At 48.9% G+C, this 13,727-nt stretch overlaps 1 protein-coding gene across 2 annotated transcripts in view; it reads right to left on the bottom strand.

Moving 5' to 3' along the window:
- Positions 1-5,956: 5,956 nt before the first annotated feature.
- Positions 5,957-13,727, bottom strand: part of COLQ (collagen like tail subunit of asymmetric acetylcholinesterase) — a 56,347-nt gene continuing 48,576 nt past the window's right edge. For both annotated transcript variants that reach the window (XM_059162573.1, XM_059162572.1), the window contains exons 13-17: positions 12,709-12,848; positions 11,492-11,611; positions 10,948-11,068; positions 9,474-9,576; positions 5,957-7,560 (exon numbers count right to left, since the gene is read on the bottom strand). In XM_059162573.1, coding sequence (XP_059018556.1) covers positions 7,491-7,560; positions 9,474-9,576; positions 10,948-11,068; positions 11,492-11,611; positions 12,709-12,848 — 554 coding nt within the window. In that variant the 3' untranslated portion in view covers positions 5,957-7,490. The remainder of the gene's footprint in view (positions 7,561-9,473; positions 9,577-10,947; positions 11,069-11,491; positions 11,612-12,708; positions 12,849-13,727) is intronic.

The following is a 13,727-nucleotide window of genomic DNA, read 5'->3' as shown; positions in this document are numbered from 1 at the left end:
TCTGCTACCTATTCTGCAACTGGCTCCCGTTTCCTCAGGTGGATTAGGAGTTAGACTCGACCCAGGACTGTCTGGGGGAGTGGCAGTTTGCATTCAATGACATTTAAGGGACTTGGATCCTGAGTAATTGTTGCCCCTACAGTGATATGTAACAAAGCATCCCAGTATTCAGTGGCATAAAATAAGCATTTATTTTGCTTAAAAGTCTGGACTGATGATTTAGACTGGGAGTGCCTGGGCAGTCTGGTCTTGACTAGGCTATGTATGCCTGCTACTTGACAGATTCAGCTGATCTGGGATGGCTTTGGCCAGTCCAACCAGGGCAGTTCAGGTGGGCTCCACATGTCTTAACCTCTAGCAGTCTAGCGTAGGCATGTTGTCTTAGCAAAGGCAGAAGTGCCAGACTGAGAGAGGAAACACCACTGCCTCTGTCACAATTGCTCACGTGTCATTGGCCAAAGCAGTCGCAGGGTCAAGTTCAGAATCAAGGGCTGGACAAATACAATACCTTCCACCAGCCGATGGGAGGAGTTGCCAACTACGTTGGAAAGGTGTGGATACTGGGCAGTGTGAGAATTAGGCAGTTGTTGCAGTCAATCTACTATCTCCACATACCCATGTCCCCACCATGGTTGAGAACACTGGGCCATACAACCACTGCAGCCCCTCTTGGTCTGACTTTCCTCCTGGACAGATAAATAGTTCATGTAGGAGTTAGTGCCAACTTCTATTCATGGTTCCTGCAGAGGGCACCAAATCCAAGCTAGCAGCTCCTCTGGACTTAGCACTTTGCCCTGTTCAGAGTAGTTTGCTTCCTTTCTAACCTTTCCAACCTAAAGCACTGTTTGTTACCTATTGCTAGGTAACAGACTACCCTAAAACTTAGTGACTGAAAACAACCATTTTATCTCCTGGAATCTGTTGATGAGGATTTAGGATAGAGCCTGGCTGGGCAATTCTCCCTGGGGCTTCAATTGAGGTTGCTCAGTGTTACCTGGACAGCAGATAGGCAGGACCGGAGAATCCAAACTGGCTTCACTCACATGTCTGGCACCATGGTGGGGATGGTTGGAAGCAGGTTCATTTGGGACTGTCAACCAGAGCCTGTCTGGCATGGCAGTCTCAAGGTGGTTGGTCTTCTTACGTGAGGGCTGCTTACCTAGAATGAATGTCCCAAGAAGCTGCTTGGCTGTAGATGACCTAGCCTGGAAAGTGACTCAGCATCACATCCACAGTATTCTGTTGGTCCAGGCAATCAAAAGCCCACCTAGATTCAGAAGGAAGGGACAAAGATCCTACCTCCTAATGTATAGAAAAAAGCCACCTACCCAAAGTCCTTTCCCCCAGTGTATTTGGTCTACTGCCATTCTTCTCAGATGAGACATTTCCCCAGAGTAGTGGCTCTGAAAGTGTGGTTCCTGGGTCCAGCACCATGGGCATCCCCTGGGACCTTGTTAGAAATTAATCAGGTCCTACCCCAGACCTGCTGAATCGGAAACTCTGAAGTGGGTCCCTGTAGTCTATTTCAACAAGCCTTCAGATCATCCTTATAAACCTTAAAGTTTTAAACCTCTGCTCTAAAAATAGTCTCCTGTGATGAGCCTCAAGTGATGACCCATGACTAGGGATGACCACCTTCGATTTCCCATGCTAGCTGTTGGATTGAGAGCAGCCTGGAATGGCACACACAGTGGGGAATGGTACTCCTTAAAAGTTGGAACATTAAAACCCAAATTCTAGAAGAGGTGTCACCAATTCTCTTGAGATACCAGCATTTTGACAGCAGGATTTCGTTCTTATGTGGGCTCCTTTTTCTTTCTGTAAAGGTAGTGGGGCAAAGGGGACCAGAGGGCTGGGGAAATAGCCCATTTATCCTTTAGTGAGGTTGTTTCTTTGTGTAGAGCTGTCTGACTCCAAAAGTAAACTGTCTGGGGCTGCAAAGAACCCAGGTGAACCCCCAGAGAGGAATCCCCTGTGATAAAGGCAGTATGACAGTATGGGTTCTCTTCCTCTATTTCCGCCCCCCACTCCCACCCCCACCCCCACGCCAGGGGCAGGGGAGGGGAAGGAACTGGATGATGTGGGGTGGGGAGTCCTTAACCCATTACTTTTATGTGATCTGCGATCTCTGGGAATGGTTACAAATGAAGATGGAAACCACACTCCTGGAGCCTCTGGGCCCATGGATGGTAACTGTGGGTTGCTGAAATGTAAATCTCCTTGATGAATTGCCAAGATCCTTGATCTATGCGCTCATTATTACCACACGAATGCAAGATCTGAGTTTCACTGAAATTGGTTCACTCCACCATAGGGGAGGAAAGGCAGGGACTGGAGATTTCTTAAGCAATTGACCCATGTATCCTTCAGGCGCATATTAGAGTGATGGATGACCAGTGTGCCTGTCCCATGATGCTTAGAAAATTTGTTCTACCATCTTCCCAAGCTCTGCTTCCTAAGTACTAATAACCAAAGTTCCTCTAAAGACCTTACTCTGCTCACAAATTTGTCACTCAGATAGCTTTGCTGGCAGATAAAGACTTCTGGGGCCAAAGCCCATCCCCACGCTTCCCTGGTTATGTTAGGAGCTTGTAGGGTGGCCTAGAGAAGCCCAGCCACAGGCTGGATTGATGGGGATCAGTTGAGCAGAGCCTGGGCCTCCATTACCAGTGAAAGGGTAAGAAACCAGTCCAGGCTGAGAGAGGAAAAGTCAGGCCTATTCTCTGTCACTCATCAGACTGCCAGAGCAGACACGGATAAAGCTGCAAAGTTAACAGGAAACCATCCTCCCAAGGTCACCACTGCAGCCTACAGTATCGTAATCACTCATGCCTTTTGAGTGACTGCTGCTTTCTTTTCAGTGACAGCCCCAGCTTTGCATTTTACTCCTGCCACCCGAACCAAAATCACTGTCAGCCTTTGTGATTAAAATCTTGGGCTGCCAGAATTTTGCAGTCTGCAATCCTATCAGTAAGAAAGAAACTTTCCACTCTTGCCTGGAAAACCTGAGCTGCATGAGTCACTCTGACACGAGAAGCAGCTGCAGCTTCTGCCCTAGATTCAGAAATCCTGATAGGGATTTTCAGGCCCAATAGTCCATGCTTTTCCTTAACTTTGCAGTTCAAGGGATCAGGACCTGACTCTATTTCCCAGCCCGGGCTTGATCTTGACCCCTTTATACACTGCCTGCTTTGCTTTGAGCCTGTTCCCATGATGCTTCTTTCATATTCTACCTACACTTCCACCCCTCCCCAAGTCCTCCCATAATCTTGTCTTTCTTGGTTTGATGAGATGCCCCTCATCAAACCACTGTACCTCTGGTGTTTGGTCTCCCTGCTACAAGACAGTAAACCTAATCTTGTTGGTCCACAAAACTTGTTGATTCATCCCCAGTGCTATTCATCAAATGGGCTAACGTGCTGCAGAGTTTGAGAACCTCTGCTCTTTTTCACTGGTTTGTAGTAGAGGCTATGGTCCAAACTGCTGTCGAAAGTGAGCTCTTGTTACCAGCCTCAAAGCGGGAAGAAGAAAACCCCAGGTCCCAAAGAGGTGAGTGATTTGGCCTGAATTATCAAATAATGACAGACAAAACCCAGCCCTCCCTAAAGAGTTTCTGGGTGTCAGAAATTTTAACCATATTATCACTAAAATTCAATACAACCCTGAAATAACCCAGTATAAAGATGAGAAAAACAGAAAAGCAAAATACACAGGAAAATTAAACAGGGAGTTGGTGACAGTCAGGCTTCAAACCCAGATACGTGAACCAAATCCTCTCCTTTTGTCACAAAAGCAAACTACATCACCTCTTTCACATCCTATGGCTCCCTAGGAAAGTCAACTTCTTTTGAGTAGATCTCTTGGAATCAGCCAAGAGCTTTCTAGGTGTGAAGAGTCTTCCTAAATGTTTGCCCCAAAGGCTCAGCACATATTCCTGCCAAAAGGTAAAGCAAAACCAGAGACAGCCACTGGGGTAGACACTGTGTGTACCCAGCACCCATTTACCCCTTACCTGCTCCCCATGATATAGTCCAATAGCCACCCTTTCCTTACACAGCAGATGTGCTTCTGGAGAATCCCCAGGGATGGGCAAGGAGTCATCTTACACCTTTTGCCTCCATGGTTTCAGAAGCCCAGCTATAATCCAATTAGCAGGTGGCATTCTCCTGACAATAACAAATGATTGGGCATGTGACTTCAAATAGACAATGATGTTCAAGGTAAGACTTGGGGTGAGCTTCTGGAAAAAAAATTTGAGATGTTATCTCAAATAGAATAGAATAGATATTATCTCTTCCTCTGGATATTATAGGGTACAGACATAAGCCTGAAACTGCAATAGTCAGCTTATGACTACTCAAGGATCAAACTAACAGGAGATAGGACAGCTCAAGAGAAAAATGGAGTGGGAACCTTGATTGAACCATGCCTGATCTCCACTCTGCCACTGGAATTCTTAAGTTATATAAGCCAGTAAATTCCACCCTGTGGTTTATATTATATTTAAGTTGGATTTTCTACTGCCTACCAACAAAAGCATCTAAACCAACATACCCTTTTTTGGTGATTGAGCTGTAGCTCTGAAGACCCGGAGATAGTCTCAGCCACTCCACGTGACAGCCTCAGGAGCAGGTGAGGATATCCATCACACTCCTAGGCATCCCCTGTCACCACTGGAGGACAGAGTCCCCACCCACAAGCTGTTAGGGCTGGAAGAAAATTCAATCCTTATGTACAGTTTCTTCCAGGTAAGGAGATGGAGTCTATGAGAAGTGACAAACCGAGTCAGGGCCCTAGTGGCAGGACTCCCAGTACAGTGCTCTTCCCTCCCCACTGTGGCACCTCAGCTCTCCACAGAGCCAGCAAATGCTCTCAGGAAACATTCGGCTACCTGTTCTGTGGCCACCTGGCCTGCTTACAGGTTCCCCTGTAAGGGCAGCATGTGGTGTCGTGAGTGCTGGGTGTTAGATAAGACCGACGAATCAATGACCTCTACCTCTGAAACCAATACACTATATATAAATGAACTGAATTAAAGTTAAAAAAAAATGACAGTGCCACAGGGGGAGGATTACTATTATTACATATATACTTTGAACATGTGGCTTTAAATCCTTTCATTTTCAGAGCGTTCAGAAACCCTTTGCAATCGTCAGAGACAGGCCCACCTCTGATGTCGTGGGATCTGGTTACAAGATGCCACATGTCTAAGTACTTATGTTAGAATCTAACAAACTATTACCAAATATGTCTCTCTGCTTACTTGACAGTCACACTTTCCATGAGACCTGGAAGGCTGGGTTTGATTCTGGAATACTTAGATTCCTCAAAGCTCCGTTGGGGCAGAAGGAGGGCAAGGACCAGCCCACACAGAGTGGGGCTTTATGTGTGTCTGTGTGGAAACCCCAGCCTGTGTATCCAAGCCCCATCTATAACCCCTAAACACAACTTGTCCCTGGCCACCCAGGTGTGTGCAGGTCACACTCAGACATGTGGAAAAGGGCTGCTTAGGCTCAGAACCACCTGGCTGGGAGCTGGGGTCTCCCGGGTACTTGGATCATGGTCTGGGAGAGGGGTGCACAAGCTCCAGTGGGTGGGTCACCTTGGCCTCATAGACTTCCTGCCCTCTGGGGAGGGTCATGGCCAGAGAAGGGCCAGATTGGTGCCCTTCAAGGCAAGGGACCCAGACAGGGCCTCTCGTGTCCAGCTCCAACTAAGGGCAGTGTTGGAGCTCCATCCGGTTTTAAATGTGGTCCTAAAATAAGATTGGAGTGGTGCTGGGTTATCAAGACCAGGCTTTGTGGCCTTAGGTAAGTCCCTCTGTAACTCTCAACATCTGTTTCCTCCCTTGTCCCTAAGGGGGTAGTATTGCTCCACATCCTGGAACCCTTTGCAAAGCCTGGGTGGCAGTGAATTCAGACCCCTCATTCCAAACAGAAGAGAGAGCCACACGGGGGAAATGAACTGCTTGTATTTCTTGATTTCCCATCCAGAGATCCCAGCATGAAGGTGTAGCTTTACATGGGGGCAACATCACCCCAAGGTGTGCAGTAGAGGCTAAGGGAACTGGGCTGACCAGTGTGCCCACCTCTAAGGACGTCACTCTGGGGTTGATCCCATCTACTGCAGACCACTAGTGACAGCCTGCTGGGCCAGAAGCCCCTGCCTACTGAGTCCCCAGGACTCAGGCGCACTAAATAGCTTCGTACAAAAGCCCCAAGGTGTCCCTCCATCTAGTAACAAATAAACAAATCCCATTTGAGGTCTGCCGTAGGGGAGACATCTTTCCAAAACAAAGCTAAACCCCACTCAGGGAAGTTGATGGTACAAGGCAGCTTACCAAAAGCCTGGTAAATGAGCCTGCAAAATTGTGGGGGGCTCAGGCACACAGACACAAGGGCAAGACTATGCACTACAGAGACACAGAGGGAAGGTCTCAGGATGCACACAGGAGTCAGCAGGCAGCCAGGAGCTGGAGCTCAGGACAGAAATGGTCTCTGCCTGGGACAGGCACTCAGTCGTAGGCCCTCCCATGGGGGAAACCCAGAGGCGTGCTTTCCTAAGGACTGGAAACACCAAAAGCCAGGTATAGACTTTGGCGGTCACCCTCTGGTAGTCAATCTCCTGAACAAGAAACGGACATAAGGGGCATTCACAAGACAGAGGTCAAGGGCGCAGAGAGCCACGAGGTCAATATGGCACTGGGGATAGTGAAACCACAAGCGCTACCCCTTTGGGAGACACTGAGAAGCAGAAGGCCGCTGCTCCACTATTGTTCATGTGCTGAGCACCCCAGCTGGGCCTCCACCCTCTCCCAGGGCCATAGCACCGTTTTGGTGGCTTTCTCAGGACGTTTTCACAGTTGGGTCTCTTCTTGGGGAAGCTGCATCCACACGAGGCTGTGCTGGGCTGTAGCCGGTTGAGGGGTTCCTCAGTGGGTCCAAGCTAGGAGCCATTCCGAGAGAACAGGCCCACCTCCCCACTTCGTGGCTCATGGGCCTGGAGACACCTGACAGCCAGCTGCCCTTGGTGAGAAGGCCCACGTTTCCAGAGGTCAGAGGAGCGCAGAGGCCTGTATACCAGATGCCCCAAGTGGGATAAGAACAAATTTGAAAGGCCCAGCAGGTCTAGGCAGGGCTAACAGTTCTAAGCCAAGTCCATGGTCTGGATCAGTAACATTCCAGAAGAGAAAGGGCACTGTAGGTTTGGCTATTGGGCAGGATGGTAGCAATGGGGAACAGTTCCCAGGTCGGCACGTGGAAGGTTTTCCAGGACTTCAGATTAAGACAGGATGCAGTAGTCCTAAGTTCTTCCAGTTGGACTGAGTTACAAGCATGTCTTATCATCAAGAGTTTGTCCTTGTTTTTGTCACACGAAGGTGGTGGAAACTGGACCGGGATGGCATGAAGTCAGTTTGCCCAGAGGGGAGGAGCTGCTGCCAGTGATGTAGGACACAGCCCTCCTCCTCCTCCTCCTCTTCCTCCGGGCCCTCAGGTGAAGTAGCGGCAGGATGTGGAGTCGATGTAGCAGTACGGGGTGCACTGCAGGTCTCCATATGACCTGAGGGGGGCAGACAGGGGTCAGGGCGCACACGCGCCAGTGGACAGGAGAGCTCCTGCCCAGCCCTCATGAGCATGCCAGGTTCTGAAAGGTCACCCCTGGTGACTTTTGGTCAAAGATCATCAGACAGCAGCCACAGTTGCTACCTTTTCTAAGGGTTCCAGAAAAACTGTTCTCATTCTCGTTTGGGGTGAGAGGCTTGGGGCAGTCGAGTCCAAGCCTTGGGGGCTTTTGCCTAGGAGCCCAGCTGAGGGATCTGGGTGGAAAGAGTTGGTAACTTTGTTCTTAACACAGCATCTCTGAGAGAATCACTCCCTTCTCAAGACCTGGAAGGTTTCCAGTGCTGTCCCTTAGATCATACTGTAGTGATGCGAATGTTCCATTTCTGTGCACTCCAATATGGCAGTGACTAGACATATGTGGCTATTGAACTCTTAAAATAAGATTGGTGTGACTGAATAATTAGATTTTTAATTTTATTTAATTTTAATAAATTTAAATTTAAGTAGCAACATGTGGCTGGGGACTGCCATATTGGACAGTAGTTTATACTTCCGTTAGCCCAACTGCTAACCCTGAGACCGTGTGTTACACATTATACCATATTCACAGGTGTTCTCTGAGGCTTCTAGAAATTAGATGATTAATCACAGTAAGTCAGTGGGTAAGCCCTGGGCTCTCTAAAATCCTGTATTCCATGTCCAAATGTCTATATTGAATTGTCTCCATGAAGCCATCAGCCAACCAGCTCAAACCTGCCAATGCTCTGGCAGGTAAGGAGTCCTTCATACTTTAGAGATGTATGTTAAGAACCCTCCATACTTTGGAGATAGGGAAGTACATAAGATATAGGGGGGTCCTGGCCAAGCCTAAAGTGCTTGTTTTGGGGTGACTATCGGTCTGTAGTTCTCCCAGCCTGGTTTGATATGTTAGTGTGTTTGGGGGGCGGACATTGAGGAGACCTCCTTGGAAGAGAGAGCAGAGAGAAGGTGACAGAACAACAGGCACGGTGTCTGTTTCCCAGCTCTTGGCCTGGGTCCAAGGAACAGGGCTGAAAGGAATGCTAAAGAGACTGGACTCCTGAGGGACTTAGGAGGTGTGAAGGGCCAGTGATCCACTCTGGAGCCAAGAGAGAAGCAGGAACTGAGGGAGGAACAGTCTTCCAATTTCCCCTAGAATGCTATATAATTCTGGTGTTGTAAGGATTAAGGGGAGTGTGGTACCATTTTGCATTTCTTAAGAGCAGTGGCCAGTGACCCTCAGTTGACTTTGGGGACATCAACATGGAGGTCAAGACACTAGAATACTTGTTCTGAGGAATGTGAACACCCACTGGAGAGTCCCAGATATAACTAGAGAGGTCCTTGAAGGAGATACTAAGTTCCTGGGGTTTTCCTGGAGGAGCCATGAGTCAGCAAAATTAGATATTAATGCTGGTGTGATCTCATTTGCACCCACAGCCTCAGGGTTGAGGGGTTGTCCCAGAGAATTCAGGTTATACAGATGCTTAGATTCTTGGGAATGGCCTGGTCTCTCCAGCCTCCACTAGGCTTCCTCCAGACCCACCCACTCTCCAGAAGACTAATGTGGTCATGGTAGCCACTGGGGATGGGAGCTTTTTTCCTGGGGGCAACTGCTGAAATAGGGGATCCCCAGGGGCCCAGGACAGAGCTGGTCACTGTCTCAGCTCAGATGTGGTGGCACTCAAGCACTCTAGGAGGACACGTGGTGGTTATGTGTTTATGGCCTGTCTCCCCTAGGTGAGCAGGGGACTATGTGTTAGCTGTCACCATACCTCAGTGTTTAGAAAGTACAAGGAACATAAGCACTAAAAAAATCTTTGTGAAGGAAAAAAGAGGAGGCAGGCAGAGAGGAAGACAGGGTGTCATAACAGCATGTGAGGCGATCCCTACCCAGGAAGATAGGTCTCGCACGTCAGGTAGCCAAAGTCAGAGCCGTCACAGTCCTCCACGCCCTTGTGCTGGTGACCATCTCCACAGTAGGCCCGGTGACAGCCTGAGGGACACAAGGAAGTAGCCCTGAGAGGGGCCAGGATGGGACAGGCTTACCTCAACCTGTAAGGACTGTGTGGCTTGAAGGGTCCATGCAGAGTACGTGCCCTCTTGAATGGACTTCCATAAAGCTTCAGATGCATCCATGGACTGCCCCTCACACCCCAAATCCCACACCAGAGAATAAGAAGATCCAGGCTCCAGCCCACTCTAGCGACTCATTAGTCAATGGACCAAGAACACGCCACTGGGGTTCTCTGAGCCTCCACATCCCTACCTTAAGGCTGCGGTGAGGACACCACCTCCTTCAAAAGGGTCTCTGTTCTCACGCAAGGGGAGCATCTTGGAGTCCAAGCCCCACTCCCATTTTACAGGGCTTTGAGACCCCCATCAGTTCCTTCTTGCTGCGTGATCTATCAGACAGTATCTGCGCCAGGGGCAGAAGGGACTCCAGGCAAAGCCGGCATGCCAGGGAGGACCATTTCGGCGACCGTCATGGGAAGTACAGCTCCACCAAGAGGGCGCCAGCCACCTCTCCACCCCACATCCATCCCTGTGCACACCATCCTCACTACGCTGCGCCGTCAGCCTTCCCTGAGCAAGGAAAGAGACGTTGCATTTACACATCTCCAGCCCTGAGCTGGGGCCTGGCTCTGCACAGCAGGGGCTGGAAAATAATTCAGTGGAGGGATGTTGAACCCTTACTCTACCTGGATGATCCAGTGCACATTAGCGCACCGAATCTCTGAAAACCTGAGCAGTCATACCCATTTCTCGGTTGAGGAAAGAGACACCTGGAGCTGTGAACCTTCTATGCCCCCTGCTCACTGAGTAGCCTCCTCTGTTCTGTCTCCCTGTAAGTTTCTTGCTTTCTATCTCCCCTCCTGCTTTTGTTGCATGACTGGAAATAGAAGAAAAGCAAACCCTCCAAGGCTATGCCGCCCACCTGTCCTGGTAGCATCTCGTCAGCCTGAAGGCAGCTGCCCTGAAAAGGGGCTTTGCCACTACAGCTCCATCTGGTAACACAGCCTGATTCAAATTCTTGGCTTCTCCCTTCAGTCCTTCGCTCTGCATCACCTTTATCTTTTGATAAACAATGTGGACTGGAATGTGGGTTTTGTCCAGAAGTAGGATTCAGGAAAAGGGAGCGACTGGTGGCGTCTCTGGGGGCAAGGGCCTTGACGCTAACCCCCACTGACATGCTTGGGCAGTGGAAGTCCACATGTGGCCTGAATGGCGGTGGGGGGGGGGGGTTGTCACCACAGCAGCCCAGGTGTTCCCCCTCTGGCTCTAGAACTGTCCAGGGGCTCGCTCTCAGCCCCCACCCCACCCGGTGGCACTCTGCTCCTCGGAACCCCCAGCTGGGCCCACTCACTGATGCAGTCATCGTCAACATTGTTGTTTCCATCGTCACACTCCTCCCCGGGCTGTAGGACCCCATCCCCACAGGAGCCACGGTGGTCTACAGTGTAGTCCACAGGGTAGAAAGGGGTCACCTGGCGAAAGGAATACATGACAGTGACCAGGGATGGCATGGTGACAGCCGCAGGCAGGAGAGGTCATTGGTACTGGGGCCAGAGGCTCTGGGTCTGTGGGGGCCTCCTCCTGGGGTGGGAAGAGGCACTCCTTTCCTGCTGCCCAGAGCTCTGCAGCTGACAGGAAAGTGGGACAGATCAACACAGCAGCCTAGCAGTGTGGGGATCGATCCCATCTGGAACCCTGGCTCAGAGAGGAGGTTCCATGTGGGAAGCAGGGGCACAGAGAACTGCTCAGAAACAGAGCAGGGGAGGCTGCCCAATCCTTCCATGGGAACAGACAGCAGAAAGCCCTGTGCCAGGCCCAACTGTTGGCCCTTCTTTCTTCGAATGCTGTTTGCCCTTCTGGGGTGGGCTATGTCTGGATTGCCTGCCTCAGGGTACCTGGATGGGGAGCCAGCCAAGGCTGTCCTTGAAGTACAGAGATCTCTGGTCTTTGCGGAAGGCAATGGCGTTTTGGGTGTTCAGCCTTTCAAGCTCCTCCTGGTTGTTGACTACAAAAATCTGCCAGAGAACACATTGGTGAGGATTCCAGAAAACACTTCTATAGGGGGACAGGGGGAAAGCTGGAGGAGGAAACAGAATCTCTATCCTTGGGCTGGTTAACAGTGGGAGGGGTTCTACATACTACACTCCAGCATCCCTCCTAAAATAGGGAGGAAGGTCTTGATCCCCGCATCTTCTCAACCCAGTCCCAGCTCCCTGAGTTTGCAATAAGACTATCCACGACTTGGGGCATGTGGGTGGCTCAGTGGTAAAGCATCTGTCTTCAGCTCAGGTCATGATCTCTGGGTCCTGGGATCAAGCCTCATATCAGGCTCCCTGCTCAGTGGGGAACCTGCTTCTCTTTCTCTCCTTCTGCCCCCCACCCCTCACTGTCCATTCTCTCTCTCTCCAATAAATAATGCCTTTAAAAAAAAGACTATCCATGACTTAAATTTTTAAACTTAAACACTTAAAATGCTTGTAAGACTTAAATAAAAAGGTGGTATCATCTAATTAAGTAATTCCACATCTGGAAATGATTCTTAATGAAATTGTTATACTCAAAGGTGTTTGTTAGGGTTTTATTTACATTACTGAAAAGTTTGGGAGAGCCCTATAAGTATCCGAAAATGGGACGCTGGTTAAATAAATCATAGCACAGTTGCACACTGGATGGATGTTTATGCGTCCACTCAAAAAATGAACTGATGTCCAGGGTTATCTCAAGATAACCCAAGGGAGGGTGGGCAGCAGTGAGTGGGTGTAAAGAGGAAGGAGGAGTTGCCAGGAGTTGATAAATGTTGAATTTGGGTGAAGGATACATAGAGGTTTATTACATTATTTGTTCCACTTTGGTATTTACCTGAAATTTTAAATAATTTTTTTTGTTCCTAAAAAAAGACAAAGAAAATACTCCAAAATGCACCTACAACCAAATGGACAATTTGGTTTCCTACTTTTGATTTTCCTTTATTTTCCAATCTCCTATAATAAGCATCTGTCAAGTATAATGGGGAAATCAATCTTATTAAAAGGCTCTTAAAAAGCTCTGAGAGGATCAGGTGAGAGAGAGGTCCTGAAGGATAACCAGCCCAGATTTGTCCCAGGAGCCTTACCACAGGAACATGAGGCGAACTGGGCCCAAAGACGGATTCCCTGTAGGAAGGGTTATTCACATTTGTAGGGGTTCCACAAAGACAGCTTCCTGGAGGCCCGGGAAATCCTCGGTCCCCTTTGGGTCCCATCACAAGTTGTCCTAGGAAGTAACAGATTGCTGAGTCACTTGAGTGAAGGAAGAGAAAACCAAAAAGCCCAGGGAGACTTGAACAAACTTCCCAACAGAAACAAGGTCAAAGTCCACAGTATTTTAGGGTAGGCCTGGGGGGAGAGGTTCAAAGAGACTCTTGTTCCAAGGCGTGGAGGAGGTGATATTCTCTGTGGGTCCCTTAACCATGCTGGGTGTTGCAGCACCTTTTCCAACGGTCCCTCCCTTCACTTTCTCTATACCTCAGAAACGGATAAGACATTCCACTTCCCTGACTACCCTGCATTCAAGGTCTGCAATGGGAGAAGGGTAGGCATCTGGGAAAGTCTATCCTGATACAGGAAAAACATTGCTAGTAAGAGACATAGTTTCCTCCTCCTTCCTGTCTAGAAGACAGACAAGATGTCTGGTGCTGCAGCAGCCATATTGCAACCATGAAGTAACAAGTATGAGAAGAGAAACCAACACACAGAAAAGACCAGAGGCTCATGGGACATAGGAGCCTAACAGTGACCCTTAGAGGCTGAACCGACTCCAGCCGATGTCCACTTCTGGACTTCCTTGTTATGTGAGAAAAACAATCCCCTTTTTGTTTAGACTATTATTAAAAGGGACTTCTTGTGGATGAACACATTGCTAATTGATAGCTCTCATTATTATTTTTATTCATTTTGTTCTGTTCTTATATGTAAGATCTTTATAAAGGAATTTCTGAAGGTGGGTTTCTTTGATTTCTTATGGAAGAAAATGTCATGTTTGAAAAGGCTCTACCTACTCATTGTCCCCGGATACTGAGAAGAATGTCCTAAACATATATGATCAGAAAATGTACTCCCTGCAGTGTGGGTGGCCTGCTAGGGTAGAAGTTTT

The sequence above is a fragment of the Mustela lutreola genome, chromosome 2 (genome assembly GCF_030435805.1).
Source record: "Mustela lutreola isolate mMusLut2 chromosome 2, mMusLut2.pri, whole genome shotgun sequence".
NCBI classification, from domain to species: Eukaryota; Metazoa; Chordata; class Mammalia; order Carnivora; family Mustelidae; genus Mustela; species Mustela lutreola.
Note: the sequence above shows the minus strand (reverse complement) of the source record. Positions and strands in the feature narration are given on the sequence as shown.